Raw genomic sequence first — 18,328 nt, 5'->3', positions numbered from 1 at the left:
CGATTATTACAATTCTTTTCTGAAATACAAGGATGACAAAGCGTTACCAAAGACAAAAATACTGATTAGATTAATCGTTACTTTATCGTATAAAATGGTTAAAGTGTCCACTGCTCCGTTTTGTAGGAACACGTTAATTCATACCTGCTACACATATATACCCACTCTTATTTTTTACCGTCGGTTCTGTTAGTTACTGTAGTTCATTTGTGATTACAAGTTGTGGTAATTTAAAGAAAGCTGTTTATAACTTCTGATAAAGAACATAACATTATTGATAATCCGATCCCATTGATTTTATTTAAACTACATGAACAGTGTTGTGCTGACACCTGTGAGCTATAGTATCTGAGTTTTTCACTAAACGTTAATGACATTTATACTGTGATATGTGCTAAGTGTACGTCTCTTCAAACATTAGTGTACTTGTTAATAATATATAATAGCTTTTATTGCTCAGTTAAATCGTTAACACAGTCGTCGAGCAACTGATAAAATACCATTTTGCTATGGTGTAACATTCCAACGGAAACGAAAAAAGAATGAAGTATGAATAAAGAAGAGAATAGCAAAGTTCCCCCAGATGGGAAATGGGGATGGATTATCGTTCTAGCGTATGCATTGAACGGGGTATGTTAATTGCGATAGATAAGTATCGACAGTCGTCTCTAAAAAAAATCAATTTTAATAAATGCTAATCGATTGTTGCCAATAAAATAAATAATTAACTAACATTTACTAATAATGGTTTTATGTACTGTTTGAATAACAATTACCTTTCCATTCGAACTACTTTAAATGAGTTGGATACTTAATTACATTTCTAGAATAGTATCTTAGCTAATGCTTGTATAAGTTAAGTCTACAAAGTTACTTTTCTATTTTATCACCAGATATCTGTCACGTCCATTATACAAGCATTTGGATTAGTGTTCAAGGATACCTTTCCTTCCTTTGGGTTCAGTGCCACGGAAGGAACGATCATTCTTAATGTAAATTTAGCTTTCGGTATGATACTTGGATTGCTCTATGGCCCACTGTTGCGCATTTTTGGCTACCGAAAAGTAGCTATTGCCGGTAGTACAATTTACAGCGCTGGATTGGTCATGACATCATTTTCACGATCTTTCACCCTTTTGCTCATCTCGTACAGTATATTGGTCTGTAAGTCGAATTCACATAATTCTTCAGAATATAATAACGATCAGAAATGTTATATTTTAAGAAGAGCGATTATATCAGACTTTTAATGCAAATTAATGAACGAAATTTATATGGTAAATAAAAATAATAGTAGAAAGTATCGGCGAATGAAATTAATATTGTTTTATACAGCATGTGGTTCGTGGATGGCAACGTCTGCATTTTCGTATGCATTGAATTCTTACTTCACGACGAGAAGGAATCGTGCAACCTCTTTAGGAGTGACTATCATTGGATTGGGTTCTATAATCATGCCTCAAGTAGCCACATTCTTAATTTCGTATTACGGACCTCAGGTAATCCATTTTAAACATTATATATCATTGCAAACATTGTTAATTATCAATTAAAGGCAATATTTTGTTATATAAACGTGTAGATTACTATTATTTACTATTAGTTAAACCAAACAAACTTCAGAAACATATCGAACAATATTTTTGTACAGAACGAGAAGCAAAACCAAAGGTGTTTCATAATTGCATTTAAACATTCTTATTGTTTTATAACTCGCTGATACGCAGCCTTTATCTTGTTACTATGCTTTATCTTAATCTGCATCGATTCTTGATCATTAAACGGTATCAAGAAGCGTGCAAAGTCGTACGAAATAAGTTATATATAATATACAGATTAAATCATTTAAATAGCTACTTCAATTGATAGTCGCGATTAATAATTAAATACCTTTTAATTATTAATTTTGATGTCCGACTATTTCTATTTATAAGTTAGCTATGCGTTGCATTTGCGGTACGAAAATATTAATATCACTTTTGCGATAACGAACAAGATTTTCAGATACGATCGCGTTCGTTATAACACACCATTGTGCGCTTATAAACGTTATTCATTTCTGAAAGGATTGAGTAATAGATTAAAGTATCTTAGAATAGATCTTTTTAACTAATATTAGGTACAATATCTTCTTCTAATATTATGTTAAATATTACATGTAATTAGGGTACGATATTAATATATGGAGCGTTCAGTTTTCATTCATTCTTGGCGAGTCTATTACTTCATCCGCTCAAATGGCATCTGAAGGATGCAGACAAACCGAAGGATGCAAACGAGGAGTTATTAACTGACGATAAAAAAAGTAAACTTATCGGTGAGAGAATAAGTTTTAATAATAAAAAATGAATGAATTTTGCTCGCTATAAAATTCTTTCATTTTAGTATTATCTAAAATTTAAAAACTTTCCTAATTTAATATGTACTCGCAGAGAGATTAAGAATGAAGAATTGACGTTTGATCTTTCCTAGTGCACCTATTTTATAAGAATGATAACAAGGTTGATAACAGATTTATTTTTTGTTCGCGATATTCTTCCGTCAGATTGTTAGAGACACGTGAGAAATCGCTCCACAATCTATACGTTTATCGCATACGAGAATTTTTCTTCGAACGAACGTTGCGTACACCTGTGCGGATTACTTATATTGGTAGATTAGTCTAGTAATTTCGTTTACTTCCGTTTTATTATCGATTTCCACGTACAACTTTATTCGTGAAAAGTGTTGCAGGTTAATTTTGTAACAGCAGATATCGCTATCCTCTATTTTACCGACTTCTTCACTTTAAGTTCCGAGTTGCCTTACGTTCGTCCATGTACGAAGTATCGTCAGCTTTAGGCTCCACCTGATGTTTCGATTCGATTTTGAAATGTCAATAACTAAGAAACAAAATTCCAAACGCAATTTCGATGTTCTTAACTTTCACCTTATCTTTCATATACGTAATTTATTTGAAAATAAGAGATATACACTTTCAAATACCTCTGAGTAAAATTTCATGTATTTTAGGTCAGAAAGATACCAGTTTTCAAGAGGATGCATGTTCGAAAACTTCAGCGTTGGATTTAACAAATATACAACAAAGAAGAAGAACTTCAAATATTGATTCCGACGTAGACAGCAGAAGTATATATGGTTTCGACATTGCCTATGCACGGCAAATGTCAGAAACACTAAATGGTAAGAAAAAGATTAACGGGAGTGTACATTGTTCATCCATTACGATATCCCTTTCGAATTTCTTCAAGTTTCTCAATATTAGATTAATTTTAATCGAAATACGTTCGTACAGTTTCCATAGGAGAAGCAGATCTTGGTATCTACACAATCGTCGAGAATGACCAAACAAGAAAGGAACGCTCAAAAAGACAATTTCATAATGATCAATGTAAATATATATTGAAAATGTTTCTATAACGATAATAGTTAATAAAATAAAGGGAAATACATACTTATGATTTCAGTTAAAAGCATGGATACCATCAATCTTGGTAGCAGTATGAAAATCTTCGACGAGAAACCATTAAGAATATATACTAACGCAGACGAAGTTAATGCCAATAATTATGGCAATAAGAATACAATGGAAAATGATCTTTTACTGCAAGAAAAGGAAGAAAAGAAGATATCAAACGCAAAAAATGACAAGAATGAAAAGTAACGTATGAATTTTTTAAAATTAAAGTCTCACAATGGAAACTATCCTATTAATATGAAATTCAACTAATTATAGATTCGAAAAGAAGACGAGAAAACAGATATTCCACACAATAGCAGGATTGCTTGACTTGGACTTACTGCAAGATCCAATCTACGTGAATTTAACAGTGGGAATGTCTGCGGCGATTTTCGCCGAAATAAATTTCTCTCAATTGACACCCTTCATTCTAATGGACATGCATTTGTCAACTACACAAATCGCCAGCGTAATGAGTATCATAGCTAGCGTGGACCTTGTCTTTAGGGCTTTCGCGCCCTTTCTTGGGGAATGGCTTCGTCAACCACCGAGGATGATGTACATGTTGAGTTTATGCCTCTTGATCATAAGTCGAATGTGTGAGTGCTTCTTCGTTCAATTTTTCGTCATTCAATCGTTCCTTTACACTTCGTAACGTGAGTTTCTTCTTCCCTTTTTTCAATTTCAAAACAGCTTTGTTGCTCGTTAGTGGATTTATTTCAATGATATCCGTCGCCGTTGGATTAGGAGCTGCTAAAGGGATTCGTTCGGTGTACATGAGTTTGGTAATACCTACATACGTGCCAATCAACAAGTTGGCTAACGCGTCAGGAATTCAAATGATCGTAAATGGATTAATCCTTTTATCTGCTGGGCCACTGCTTGGTATGTCAAACAAAAAACAGATTGATAACACACAAATGCCAACGCCTCACTTTTTTTTTTTATATCACTGTTACAGGTGTGATGCGCGACAGTTTTGGAACTTACACATCTTGCATAATCGTAATGAATTGCGTGACAGCACTCACGGTTGTAATGTGGTCGGTAGAGATCTTAATTGTCCGAAGGAAAAGATTACAAACGAAAAGAACACAAGCAGAGAGCCTGTGATTTTACTGTACATTCAATAACACCGTAATTTCATGTTAGGTGTTTAAAGGAACATTTAAATCGTCATTCTATATTTATAACTAGATATATACCATTATCAACTCGACGATTAAATATCATTAAAAGAGTTTATTTATTAGCGGGAAAATGATTTTTGTTAATCGAGAAATAAGAACACGAACGAATGAAGGAAAGAATAAAAGAGATATATATAAAGTTTTAGGATATATTTATATGTTTATATTCGTTTTAAACAAGACTGCATTTTTACCAATAGCCGACTGATATGAAACTTGAGAAGACAAGTTTTTGTTTCAATTATTTATTATTTCCCAAGGTATTAATCAAACACTGTATTAACAGTACACATTAGTTTCAATAAAAATGTGAAAACAGAACGGAAAACAATATAAGATAGATTAGAAGACAAAAATCCCTGAGGTTTCTTACAAACCCTGCTTGGTAAAGAAAGTAGATTATCTCGTTTCTATATACCAAGGGTGAATAAAATCAAAACTTCTGTAGTATATCTTTTCGCAATTGTCGCGGGGCAGGGTGCGGCAGAAGTCCTCATGCTCAACTTTTTCTCGATTATACATAACTCGTAAATCAAATTTTTAGAAAATGAGAATTTTGTTCTCCTTCAAATATTAAAGAAGAAAAGTTTGGTAGTGACTTTTGCTTCACCCTATGTATTGCATTACGTCTAATTAAGGTCATGTGCTTGTTCGGTGCCATCCGCCACAGGAACAGACTTAATCACCTGAAGTGTTTCGTTACCGCAGGTCTTTTAACACAATCTTTCACGGTAACAACAGAGCGTTTTTTCCCATAATTTTCCGGTAAAAGTTCTCACGTGTGATTAATGGAGTAACAAGTAATTCGACACTTCGCGTGCGTTGCTTCGAATATTTCTCGTACCCATCCTGCAGCATTTTAAAGCACAGTGAAATTAAGGAATACAGACGTTTCAAATTTCAGTCACGGAATCATGGTAAAGCGCTCGCACTTTTCAATCGATGGAACAACGTTAACCGGAATACGATGTCCTTTCACCACATAACCGGGAAAGTCTCTAACATTGTCAAACCGGTGGCACGCGGAATACGTATGAACTCGCGTTACTCTACCATCTGAATACAAATAGCATAGCTTTTTTGGCTGATATTCAACTATGTAAAATCATCGAGAGCGAGAATGTAAAAAAAAATATGCAATTTACGTGTTGAGAATAAAATTTTCGAAAGCTTTAATGCTTATAAATTGCATTAAAAAATAGTTACTTTTAGATACGTTTACGTGTGGTCGTTATGGATTGCAAGTTCCATTTTCAAATGCTGTAATTGCTGCTTTATAATTGAAATTTATGAGCAAAGAAAATGTGTAAAGTACACTCTTAAGTATCCTGATTTATTTGTCGTTTCGCAATAAATTATTGCTACGAGATTTGTTCCTATTATACAATTACAATTTACACGTATACATGTACTTATGTCGATACTTATGATTAGTGTAATCCTAGTTGTGAAAAACTTATAACATATTTATTTATACGTGTATTTACAGAGTATAACATACAGTGGAATAGTATTCACGTGATTGGAACGATAGGCTTAAGCTACTTTTTAATTATTTCGATCCACGTCATGGAAAGTAACAGGTTTCTTACGAGAAACTACACTTCGGTGCTCCTTGCTAATTGTAAATAAGACCACGTCTTATTTTTCGCCCCGAATACCAACGCATTTCAACGATTTATCACAAAGAATATCGCGTTACGTATCTTTTTACAAAATTATTTACTTATTTTACACATAACTGACTTGTCGGCTTATAAAAAAGTAATTTACACGGGCCATAATAAAATTGTACTCTTACATTTAAGACACTAAAATGAACGTTTCTAAGTACACGAGATTGTTAAAGTAACGAATGAACATTTAACTGTCCAACATTCAAATTTGTATCGTTCAGCCTCCACTTTTAAAGGATAAACGCATGTCATCGTTTACCTCGTGATACCTATGAACAATGCCATTATTATTGCGTATAAGTTTGTTATTTGATTAGCATATTCTAATGTTTATACCGTGTGTACCTTTCAACGCTTACGTACACCTTTTTGATTAAAAAAAAGAAGTGAAAAGGCTAAATGATGAGGTATACCTAATACTTTGAATAGATCATCACCTTTGAATGTCCAGAGTAAAGCACTGGACCAGCTTCCTCGTCGTTTTCAGCCGCTTCCTCATTGTGTTCATCCAAATTCAACGAAGCAAATTCCTCGTGCTCCATGATCCCCCACAAGGGGACGTTCTCCTTTCCAGTAGTCGCAACCGCAAGATTGTTCACCGCTTGCGGAAGTACTTGATAAGCTTTCTCTATCGCCTCGAATTTCCCTAAATTATTTTTGCTATTGCTCACATCACCGACAGTCAAATCGTTGGCAAAATTTTCCTCCACCGTCTCTTCTTTCTGATCTATAACGTTCTTCTTCGAGGACGCCTCGGGAATTGGCTGCGGCGTTACCACGTAGACTCGTTCTTTATTTGTAGCCGATATCGATACGGATTGTGCTTCCCAGCTCGGTTTTTCTTCTTCTGTTATCGACTTATTTGCACTCTGCAAGCTACTGGCCGTTGTTGCTTCAGGACTTTCTATTGGTAGAACTTTTATAGGCTGAAACCAAATTTGACACGCGAGATGGCTATGAGGATAAAGACAGAAACTGGTATTGATACGCGTGTGAACAATTATGATACTAGTTAACAGTAAATTACATTATGATTGGCAATGATTTATCGATGTTTCATGGATAGATAAAGGTGAGAATGGAGTTCGTGGTATTGACGGATAATAAATTACCACTTGGGCTTCTTCGACGCGATTACTCGCGGAGCCTTCGTGTTCTATCTCGTTGAAGTTAAACCCAGCCAGGGAATACGTTTTTACACTTTTCTTCGATTCTTTCGGCTCGTTCGTATGGTCGCCTGGTTCTGTCGTTGTTAAGTACTCCGTTGGAATTCTTTTCGACGGCGAAAGGTAGGGGTGTAAAGAACTAGGTAAAACAGTGCTAAATGTCGTGGGTTTTGAATACTCCTAAACAAACGTTTCATATTAATTACTTTTTATCTTTGTTTCGCATTAATAATGCTGTCGATATTGGGACTAATTTTGAGAAATACTAGCAATATTAGTACATTCTATTAGCGATATTTCAAAATTTGGATACATTTAAAAGTGAACTCATATATTATACTTTAAAGCTACAGGTAAACGTGAAAGTATTACTTGCTGTGAAGATAAAAAGTTTTAAGATACAAAGCTAGTTCTAATTAGCAATAAACATGTATATTTACTAAGCTTACTTGTATTGTCCAGTTATCGATGTTCTTTTGCAATCTACGTACATCGATGGAATTATTTGCTTTCGTTGTAACGCTTTTCGAATTCTCTGCTGCATTTAAAGACGGTCCTATCGATTGCGCGTACGATTTTTTCGAATCGTTGAAACTGAATTGCGATTGATTAATTACGCGAATGTCGTTTCTAGATTCTTGCTGATGGTAGTCGTTGGCATTTAATTCACCTCGTGGTGGAATCTTCCGTGGTTGCGTTTGTTCGAAGTTAGTTCTAACGCTCCAATCTCCACGAGATTGTTGGAACGGGATTGGTGTGTATTCCGATGTGTATGGTATAATAACCTGCACCTAAAAGAACGTCGTTTTAACACGTTACTTTTATCGATAAAACCTATCGATAATTACGTGAAATTATATACATAGGGGTGTGGCTGCATAGTCAAGGAATATTAATCTCTACGACCCTAAGGTAGCCAAACGCAAGGGTCAGGGATCAGAAACAATCTCCCGTTGGTTTCAATGCATTCAGATAGTTCCCTGCAGGGAAGGTTTTCTCTTTGCGATCCCCGGCCCCAATATCCATGGGTGGTCGTTATGGTTGCAAGTGGAAATAGGGTGCGAGCCTGTCTAATCATTTTACTTGATCTAAAATATCTATTCGTCATCCAAAGGCTCTAGCTGTCGGAAAGATCAAACACACTCTTAAGAGTTTCTGGTCCTACCCCTTAAGAGATGAGGTAGGTCATCATGAAGGTTCTAGCAGGTAAAAATCCGGTACCATTTTGGTTCTTCCCTACAGACTAGGGTGTTCGTAAGAAACATTCTCACGTAGAAAAAAATGAACCAACTAAATAGAAATCCCATCTGAGCTTAAAAGCCTGCTACTATCGCATATGGGGGACGTGATAGTCAATAGAAATTAGTTGACTAAGAGTCGAAGTAATTGGAGGAAGCATACCCCTGAGTACAAATAAGTTAACGCTAATACCACGGACAATCTTACTTACTTGTTTATTTCGCTTTATGCTTGGTTGCCTTTGGGCTGTATCCTTTGCATCCCTTAAACTCGCACTATCTTGCTTCCCAAAATTCTTAATTCCCGAGAAAGAATTATTCCATTGAACAAGATGATTTAAGGGTGTGTGATTCTGTAAGGAGTCGTCTTTCAAATCTGTCGCATTCGACAATAAACTTGGCCATAAAAACCCTGGTTGACTAGGAACATACGAGACCTCTTGCTGATCTGTATACCCCGTACTAATTGTCGATGTTTCGATATATTGATTTGTGTTACTGTTTATAAAATCTGTTGTGGTGGATATTGGGGGTCTAAAAACAGTATTTATATCTTGAATGTCCGACGAAGAATAAGATTCGGTTAATCTGACCGTACTCGTCGAATCTCCGAAGTATAAACTATCAGTTTCTGTATTATAGTCTGTAGTTGTCTTCATGGTGTTCTCGCTGCTGGCGTATTCAATGGTGGTCGTTGGCCCTTGAGTGCTAGTTTGATTTTCATCTTTTTCCGATAAATCTAACAATGGCGACTCCTCGAAATGTATCAATGTATTATGCTCCTCGCTCAGAGAGAACGTACTCACGGGGGGTGGTTGAGTTGTTACATGAGAATCTTTTTGGGCGGTGCCGCTGGGAGACAAGTCATCAGAGATCTGATAATTCAAACTTTCAATGTCGTGATTATAAAAAGCGGAGGTGCGAAAGTTAGCCGAAGGATTTAAATCCGCTGGTAGATAATTCGGATCAGGTTTCTGGCCTGTGTTTGATTTGAACAACTCTTGGTACTCGTCGCCATTTTGATGAACGAAATTATGACTCTGAAAACTCGGTGATCCGTAATTAGTGGGAGCATTCTGGATATATTGTACAGGTTGACTTAGAATTCCAGCGTTCTCTGGTTTCACACTCGAAGGGTTGTTCTGGTACTCTTGATTAAAAGCTGGCGCGGAAATTGGAGGGTAAATATCGGGAATCGAAGTATCGAACGATTCCTTCGTATTCGCGTGCTCCCTTTTAATCTCCGTTTCACGACTCCGGTTAATTTCTGTTCCGAACGACTGCAGTCTATCGTCGCCTCGAAGATTATAGTGTTTGTTGTTAATTTCAGGATTGGCGTGTTTCTGAGCAGCTGTCGGTGTAACAGGCAAAGATGATAACTCGACGCGTCCTATACTGTCTATAGCTGGTGGACTTTGAGAGGGTCGACCGAATGGTTCCGCTTCGTAGAGCGGAGGCATCGGTAAAGGGTACAACAGCAGATTTGGTAACGCGGTGTTGAACATAGGATACTGCACTTTATGCGCGATGGGGACGTGAGAAAAATCTGGAATTCGAATTTCTTGCGAAGCCGCATGCTGCGCGTCCTGATTCGCTTGGTTCTTGGGAGGTAGATAACCATTCGAAAGTTGCGGAGGAAGTGGGTACTTCTCGAAATTAAATCCGCCGCTTTGCATAGGGATCCAAGGAATCTTATTACATAAATTACAAGGTTTCCCTTTGTTCGCTGGTACGTAGATACCTCGACCGCCGTCCGGCGATGGAGGGACGTGTTGGATATCGTGGAAAGTAGCGGAAGGGACATTGTAGAATTGCAAGGGTGGACTAGGAGGAGGACCAAGCGATGGACCAGAGTGTGCGTTAGTGGGAGCTGTGAAGGATGGACCAGGTTGCTGAGAAAGAAGACGTCCAACGAAAGGGGTGTACAGGGTTGTAACAGGTTGCGAACCAAGTGGAGGATGATGAGACGGACCAGAGTGTGGCGCAGAATGTATATTAAATGGTGGTGGATTATGGGGCTTAGGAGGTGCTGGTGGTTCAAGTTGTGGTAGCGACTTTGGATGCGTGGGAGGTGAGGAGCCAAAGTTAAAGGGATTTAACCAGTTCATCAGCTGTGAAAAATATCCCGGAGCTTCTGCTGGGGAGGGATTCGCTACTCTTCCTGACCTCACCGGCTGAGGTTGTGGAATTGGAGGCGGAACTAGATATTCGTTCAATCCGATTCTTCGACTACGACGAACTAAGTTTGGATCACCATGGGAGGACAATTCAGCTTGATCGTTCTTCAAGCATGTTGACGTGCTGCATACAAAGATGAGCAATAATGACATTGATGTGATCTGAAAGCATGCAAGTTGTTAAATGTTAAACTTATTTGAAATCTTTTTGTATTTAAATGCGTTGTTTAAGCTGTAGGATAAAAGTATGCGTAATACAAACAATTTGATCTTTTTTCAACTTGTCTTCAATTCGATAAGTAATGATAAAGATTAAACTCGTGCTAAGACGTGAAAATTCATAAGCACGTATAATTTTAGAAAACAATGCACAGTTCTCACAGCAGTTACTGAAGAATAAACACAGGATGAACTAAAGTGGGTCACTTCTTGAGGAGCATTTAGTGACATTTCGATCATCACGTTGTATTATTTATGATATTTAAGTAACTACTTGTTGCAGATTCCATTTGAAAAAATCGTAAATCTCAAATAGGATTTAATGCTCCAATCGTGTCTTCCTCAGCAAATAACGAGAAATTTCTCTTATGCCCTGAAAGCTCCTAGTCATTTAATACAAATTTCAACCAAGCTGGCTGTGTGAAAATACTGTTGCACCTGCAAGTGCAACGATAGACAGTTTTGATAGCCAAGAAATAAAATTAATCATTTCTTATTACGTTATTAGATAGATATTAAATGAAGTGATCAAAAACTAAAGGTCTGAAGTGAAAGGGGAGCAAGTATGGCATAAAATCGAGCGCAGAGAAGATTTTAGCGACTAGCTAGTGCCTACGAGTTTCTCACGAAGTCACAAATTCAATGGCGTTCCCGCGGAGCTACACGTGCCATTTTACGTTTACTGTAAAATATGCGGACGTATGAGAGAGAACGAGAGTAGTTGGCGGATGACCGTACTTATCGCGAGAACCGGAACCGCATAAGAAAGTGAACAAACGGAAGAAGAAGATACAGCTCCCTCATATCACTTTTAAACCTACTAACACCAAAGTCCAAGTGCCTTATATTTTTAGCAACGTGCAAGAGACAGTTAATGAAGTGGAAAATGTGGTTTCGTGGTATCGCTTTTGAAAGTATTTCGAGAGAAGGAATCTTCTGAATTTTTTTTTTCTCCTTTTACGTGGCTCGATTATTCCGTAAAAATGATCTTAGCAGAACTTAAATGATACATTTTGACCAACAAGTGTTTAAACAATTCTATACTTCAATTGTGGTATGCACATATTTAAAATGTAGCAAATATATAAAAACGCATTTTACTGTGGAAGTCTGAATGAATAATTAAGTAGCAGAAATGACTCTTGTCATCCATGGCATGGATTGATTTAATTTTCCAAATATCATTGCGTATAGATAGATATGTACATATAAAAATAGTATACAATCAGCTATGGCTGTGTGACAGATCTGGTTTTTCATTGAGGAGTAGGTGGTTCACACACTGTAATAGTTTGAGTATAACATATAAGAGAGACGGTCTCGTAGCAGGGATAATGTAGGTAAGTGGGCTGTGGGTATTACGAGAGTCGACCTATAGTGAGAAGATGTAATATGTGGTTGCATGTAATCTGTATAATGCGCATTCAAGAAGGCTTCAGTGTGCATGTGCGAGGGACCCATGCGCTAGAATGAACACCGACGCTAATCGAGACTAACCAACGTCAATAATGAGACTGCAATTTTCCTTTGCTTAACTCAAGCTGGGTTTATTAAGAACATTTCCAAGGTAATCTGTTAGAAATCTGATCTTAACAGTAAAAACTTTTTATTCTCAGTGATGAAAACGATTTACGATACGGAAGATATAATGTCGCTGTCATTCTTGAAACTGTTACTTGTAGCGTGTGCGTGAGAATTATTTTAGCTTGTTAAATAATGTTCAGATTTTTATTGGCTTTTGTGTGAAGTGTTGCGTCAGTAGATGGAATTTTTCGGTATACTAGGAGCATTATATTAGAAAATAAGAGTTCCATTCGAAAAATTTGATTTTTTTTATCTATTAGGTGCAGAAAAATGGAGAAACCGGATCAAGTTCTTTTGTCGTTTGAAACATCCAACAAAAATTGGATATATTACATTTCAAACAAATTAATTTGAGCACAAAACGACTTCACAGCATGAGGTGAGTGTTACTCGAGTAGTAAAATTTCATTCCCCCTTTGAAATGGAAAGTATGAACCGAGGTACAGAAGATAATAACTGTACTGTGGGTAAAAAGAAATTTGAGTTGCGACAAAAAAGATGGAAGATACTTGGAAATTAACTCGAACTTTGGGACATTGTCACAAGACAAACAATACCTGCTTATATGTATAACGTACTTATTAATCTATGGGCAATTACAATGGGTTCTTTATACGAATCGTGACAGTATTCGATAGATAAAGTGGTGAAGTTTATTCGCGGGAAAAGAATCGGTATTGACACTACGATAAGAAGAAAGAAACGTGCAAACGGAAAGCGATAGATTTAGGTCGTAGACGGAAGAGTTTCGCTCCTATGTTGGCACTATGCCAAACAATGAGGATAATTCGAAAGCGTCGAGCATATGTTTTCTTCGCATCATTCACAACGTCCTTGTTGGATCATGCACGAACGGCAATTCCCGATGTATACAAATCAGCCCTGACTTTCGACAGGTTTTGCAAACGGACATGCCCGCGGATTAATTTATTATTTCTTGGAAGTTCGCCAAGAAGAGAAAAGTAGTCTACTTTGGACAGCGATAGTAGAATTCTCGACGAGCTTTTGAGCGCCGTTTTATGCACTTGTAATCTAGAGGCGAGTACCTCAAAAGTTGAAGTTATTTAAATAAAAATTAACCGCTTGTTGATCCTTTCTATTTTGAAGTATATATAAAAGTAATGGTATCACTAATAAAAATGATAATATTATTGAAGTCTGTGATATTAGAGAGCTTTAGATAACATTTTCAAGGTGTATTGAAAGAAAGTTAAAATTCAATTTCGATTTAATATAAAGGTCACTGTACCATTGTATACGAAAAGATGTCGACCGTGTTCGACTCAAACCGGAAGTAACCTAATCGTAAGTGGATTTCTTGAAATGGTTAAATTTAGTCATGTCGTTGGATTGTTCTGTTACTCGATTTTGAATTGGTGATTTTAACTTTCGCCTGGTATGCTTTGCATGACAAATATATCAGGCACCAAGTGTTCCATGCAGTTGTATACAAATTTATAAAAAGTGTACATTCCATTGCAAAAGAAACAATTGTACTATCAGATTACTTTGATTTATTCATGTTTCTAGTCATTTCTAGTGTAAATATAAATAAAAACAAATAAATAGCCATCTCTTCTATTACATTATGCAACGAGAGTTTTAAAAACACCGATATTGTAAACTTATATTGTAAAGTAGAAAAATAGAAATATGTTCTACGATGAGAAATAAATGTTGTCATTTCGTTAGTTCTGCCTGTTCATCTTCGCATTAAAATTGTTGTTTCACGAACAATTTCAATAAGTTTCATAACTTTATACATGAAGGAAGTGGATTCAAAGAATCGACGAAGAAAAGAGGTTGCGTTAATAAAATCGCTCTAGCAGAGTTTAAAATATATTTACATATGTCAAATAAATTTATTCACGTGTGAGAAAATATCTATTTATCTCTGTCAGTATAGCTTTCGCCTCGTAACATCTGTAGTTAAAAAGTCGAACGCGTGTACTCTCACGAGGAACAATGCAAAAATCAATGAACCGCATAAGTAAAAAATTTATTTATTTTCTTATTTTCAACATATGCTTAACTGGACGACATATATGCTTGTCAGAATATGAAAACTTACGAGTTTACAAGCAAACATAACTGTAATGCATAACGTGTTACATCAAATCTATAAAACAAAACTATAATGTCACTATTTGTAATTTACCTCTGCTAAAGACGATTTCTCTGTCGCTACACCGATAAACGTGGATGTCAAATATAATTGTTATCATTATTATCGCAAGATATCACATTTTAACTATGAAAATCAGCACTATTCGAGCAAAACTTTCGTAGAACTAGAAATATTCCAAATAATAGTTTATACTCACTCGAAGAACGTTCATGTTTCGTCGATTTTCCTTCAGCCTCTCCGTCCTTGTTGATAAGTATATCACAAAAGTCGATTTAAAAGCACGAGTCACACTTTTTTCCTCCGATTAAAAAAACGATCGAGTAAGATCGCGTAACTGAAACTGGCGCACGAGAAAAATACAGGGTTAACGTTTTAACATTGGTAACACACGAGTGAAAGAAGCGCGATGCGGAAGAACTGTCGCTTCTTCGCGGCAAGATGAAGGTTGAAGAACAAGGACGCCGCGCAGAGAGGTCTGGTAGAAGGAAACTCCAAAGAGTAAGGGGAACGAAAAAAAAACGGGAAGAAAGGTGCACGCTTCGGTAAGGTCAAAGAGAGAGTCCATTGAGGCGTCTTTCATGCAGGTCGCTTATATACATTTGCTCCTTCTTTCCCTCCTGCTCGCTTCTTCTCTTTCTCCATCTCTTTATCCTTTCCTTTGCTCTCGACAATCGAACACCTTTCCTACCTGCCGATCTCTCTCCCACAACGCGTACCTGTGCGTATATATCTTCTATTACGTGAAGACACCCTGCTGAAGAACCTTTCATTGGTGGAGATCTGACCTGATCGCGAGGGATGTTGGGGCGAAGCTGTTCAACGTCCAAACTAATGGTTTCAGCTACGTTTAAATTTTTAAAATCTGAAGCTTTTATTATATACTCTATTATATACTAAAGAATTTTATATTTGTAGTAATATATTTGCAGGATTTACAAATTATTTTTAGAGAATCAAAGGATGTCAGAATTATAATAAGGAAAATGTTTAATATTTTTAAAGGAAACCGTAGTTATAAATTTGATATTTCACATCATATCATCCTCACAAGATATTACATAAAAGACATAAAAACAATTCTATCAACGTGTTGCAAAAAAATGTTGTTGAACTCAATCTAGAACATCAGATGGAATCAAATCGTTATACAATAATAGCATTCCTAGAAAATATAGATGCAGTTTCTATTTGCTTAGAGTGTTCTAAGCGACTGTTCTAATGCTCTGCAATAAAGCAATAAATTTACCTAAGTTAATATATATGCTTGCTTCCACAGTAACGATCATAGTTCCTTCCTCGATAGACGAGTAGAGCACACAAGATGAAGATATTCTTCGCGGTTTTCAAACTGTTTTTGATTTTTAATTTAATCCCCGACGCGATGCTTCAGTTAGTTCCTTCCGCTCGACAATGTGTAATGCAAGGAATGTTTGAAATCAACGACGGGACGTGCCAAAATTACTATATATGTATTTTTGACGGTGTCCGCTTTGTCTCTTACGATATGAAATGTGCAACTTCAATGGTATTTGATCCAATAGCGCAATACTGCAAATCGACTGCAGAATACGTTTGTACTCAAACACCGCCAGCGACCCCTCCAGATACCCCACCCTGTACAATGAGTGGTAGATTTGTAATCAGTGGTACTGGGTGTCGAAGGTATTACCTCTGTTACTTTGATGACACAACGTTTGTAAAAGTTGACAATCTGCATTGTCCGAACAGTTTGTTGTTTAATCAGGCAACACAAACATGTGCGTTACCTACCAGTTTCATATGTAACGTATGATGTATTTAGATTCGGGTAAGTTGTTATTTTGCTTTAATAAGTGACTTTTACTGAAATATTGCATTATGTTTTCAGAATGTGTGAGAGCATCAGAGAAAGTATATCCACTTTGTATGTATATGATATTTCATACATTTCCAATAGAATTTCACGAGTATTTTATCAGAATAAAATTCTACACTATCTTCATCTTGTTAATTTTGAGTATATAAATATGTAAATATACATTATTAAAAAATTGTGAAAAATAAATGAAATTATTAATACCAGCTCTCCTGGAAACTTGAGGTCCAAATAGAAGGTTTGAAAATACTTTAATTACAAAGAAAGAATTAGGCGATATTTGCTCAGACTTAAGCAAGTATTCGTCGGCGTCGGCATTATCTATAGCATTATCTACAATAAAACAATAAATTTTGCGCAGTTCATATATATTCTCGTACTCGCGGCAGTACTTGTATGTTTCTTCTGGACAGACGAGTATATTACACAAAAATGAAAATATTCTTCATAGCTTTTGAAGTCCTTTTAATCCTAAATTTCATTCCTAACGCCATATGTGACTTAATTCCTTCTACTCGGCAATGTGTGAGGCAAGGAATGTTTGAAATTACGGACGGAACGTGTCAAAATTACTATATATGTATTTTTGATGGGACTAAGTTTGTCTCGTACGATTTGACGTGTGCAACGTCAATGGTATTTGATCCAGTAGCACAGTACTGCAAATCAACTTCGGACTACGTTTGTACGCAAACTACATCAACGACAACACCTTCATCGACACCAACAACTGCATCAACGCCAACAACTGCATCGACGCCAACAACCGCTCCAACATCAACAACCGCTCCAACACCAACAACCGCATCGACTCCAACAAACGCATCGACTTCAACAACCGCATCGACTCCAACAACCGCATCGACTCCAACAGCCGCACCAACGCCAACAACCGCATCGACTCCAACACCGGCACCAACGCCAACAACCGCATCGACTCCAACACCGGCACCAACACCAACTGCATCGACACCAACAACCGCATCGACGCCAACAACCGCATCGACGCCAACAACCACATCAACTCCAACAACCGCATCGACTCCAACACCGGCACCAACACCAACTGCATCGGCACCAACAACCGCATCGACGCCAACAACCGCATCGACACCACCAACTGCATCGACACCAACAACCGCATCGACGCCAACAACCGCATCGACACCAACAACCGCATCGACGCCAACAACCGCATCAACGCCAACAACCGCATCAACTCCAACAACCGCATCAACTCCAACGACAACACCCACGTCAACGACGACAGAAACAGCAGAATGTGTAACTCGTGGCAGATTTCCAATCGAAGATACTAATTGTCAAAAGTATTATTTCTGTTACTGGGATGGTACTGACTTGGTAAAAGTTGATAATCTTCAATGTCCAAATAGTTTGCGTTTTAATCCAACAACACAAACATGTGTATTACCTACCAGTTTTACATGTGTTGCATGATATATTTAGATCTGGGTAAGTCATTAATTTTTTTAAAATAAAACTTTTGCTATATTATTATATATTATATTCTTAGAATATGTATGACAAAAGCGTTCAAGATTTACTGAAATGTAATATTGTTCGACTACAAATATGTGTAACACAGGAAGAATAAAATCCTTTTGACATTAATAA

The 18,328-nt window shown here is 36.7% G+C and overlaps 4 protein-coding genes across 4 annotated transcripts; 3 read left to right on the top strand and 1 right to left on the bottom strand.

Moving 5' to 3' along the window:
• Positions 1 to 465: 465 nt before the first annotated feature.
• On the top strand, positions 466 to 4,589 carry LOC143432822 (uncharacterized). Its single transcript, XM_076909725.1, has 10 exons — positions 466 to 630; positions 894 to 1,164; positions 1,336 to 1,499; positions 2,167 to 2,317; positions 3,013 to 3,183; positions 3,296 to 3,391; positions 3,468 to 3,660; positions 3,737 to 4,059; positions 4,154 to 4,345; positions 4,422 to 4,589. Exons 1-10 carry the CDS (start codon positions 550 to 552, stop codon positions 4,571 to 4,573), a joined length of 1,794 nt encoding a protein of 597 aa, XP_076765840.1. The 5' UTR covers positions 466 to 549; the 3' UTR covers positions 4,574 to 4,589.
• A 1,768-nt stretch (positions 4,590 to 6,357) lies between these two features.
• Positions 6,358 to 15,129, bottom strand: LOC143433211 (uncharacterized). Its single transcript, XM_076910434.1, has 6 exons — positions 15,035 to 15,129; positions 8,943 to 11,069; positions 7,942 to 8,283; positions 7,439 to 7,672; positions 6,764 to 7,252; positions 6,358 to 6,595 (listed from the first exon to the last, which is right to left on the bottom strand). Exons 1-6 carry the CDS (start codon positions 15,047 to 15,049, stop codon positions 6,575 to 6,577), a joined length of 3,228 nt encoding a protein of 1,075 aa, XP_076766549.1. The 5' UTR covers positions 15,050 to 15,129; the 3' UTR covers positions 6,358 to 6,574.
• Positions 15,130 to 16,075: 946 nt separating this feature from the next.
• LOC143433277 (uncharacterized) lies at positions 16,076 to 16,630 on the top strand. The gene has a single exon (XM_076910564.1). The coding sequence runs from the start codon at positions 16,160 to 16,162 to the stop codon at positions 16,628 to 16,630; it is 471 nt and encodes a 156-aa protein (XP_076766679.1). The 5' UTR covers positions 16,076 to 16,159.
• On the top strand, positions 16,630 to 18,180 carry LOC143433276 (uncharacterized). The gene is made up of 5 exons (XM_076910563.1): positions 16,630 to 16,645; positions 16,706 to 16,834; positions 16,919 to 16,987; positions 17,055 to 17,759; positions 17,811 to 18,180. Exons 1-5 carry the CDS (start codon positions 16,630 to 16,632, stop codon positions 18,149 to 18,151), a joined length of 1,260 nt encoding a protein of 419 aa, XP_076766678.1. The 3' UTR covers positions 18,152 to 18,180.
• Positions 18,181 to 18,328: the final 148 nt, after the last annotated feature.

Source organism: Xylocopa sonorina, chromosome 2 (genome assembly GCF_050948175.1).
Source record: "Xylocopa sonorina isolate GNS202 chromosome 2, iyXylSono1_principal, whole genome shotgun sequence".
Taxonomy (NCBI): domain Eukaryota; kingdom Metazoa; phylum Arthropoda; class Insecta; order Hymenoptera; family Apidae; genus Xylocopa; species Xylocopa sonorina.
The sequence above is the reverse complement of the archived record's forward strand: the minus strand, read 5'-3'. Positions and strand labels throughout refer to the sequence as shown.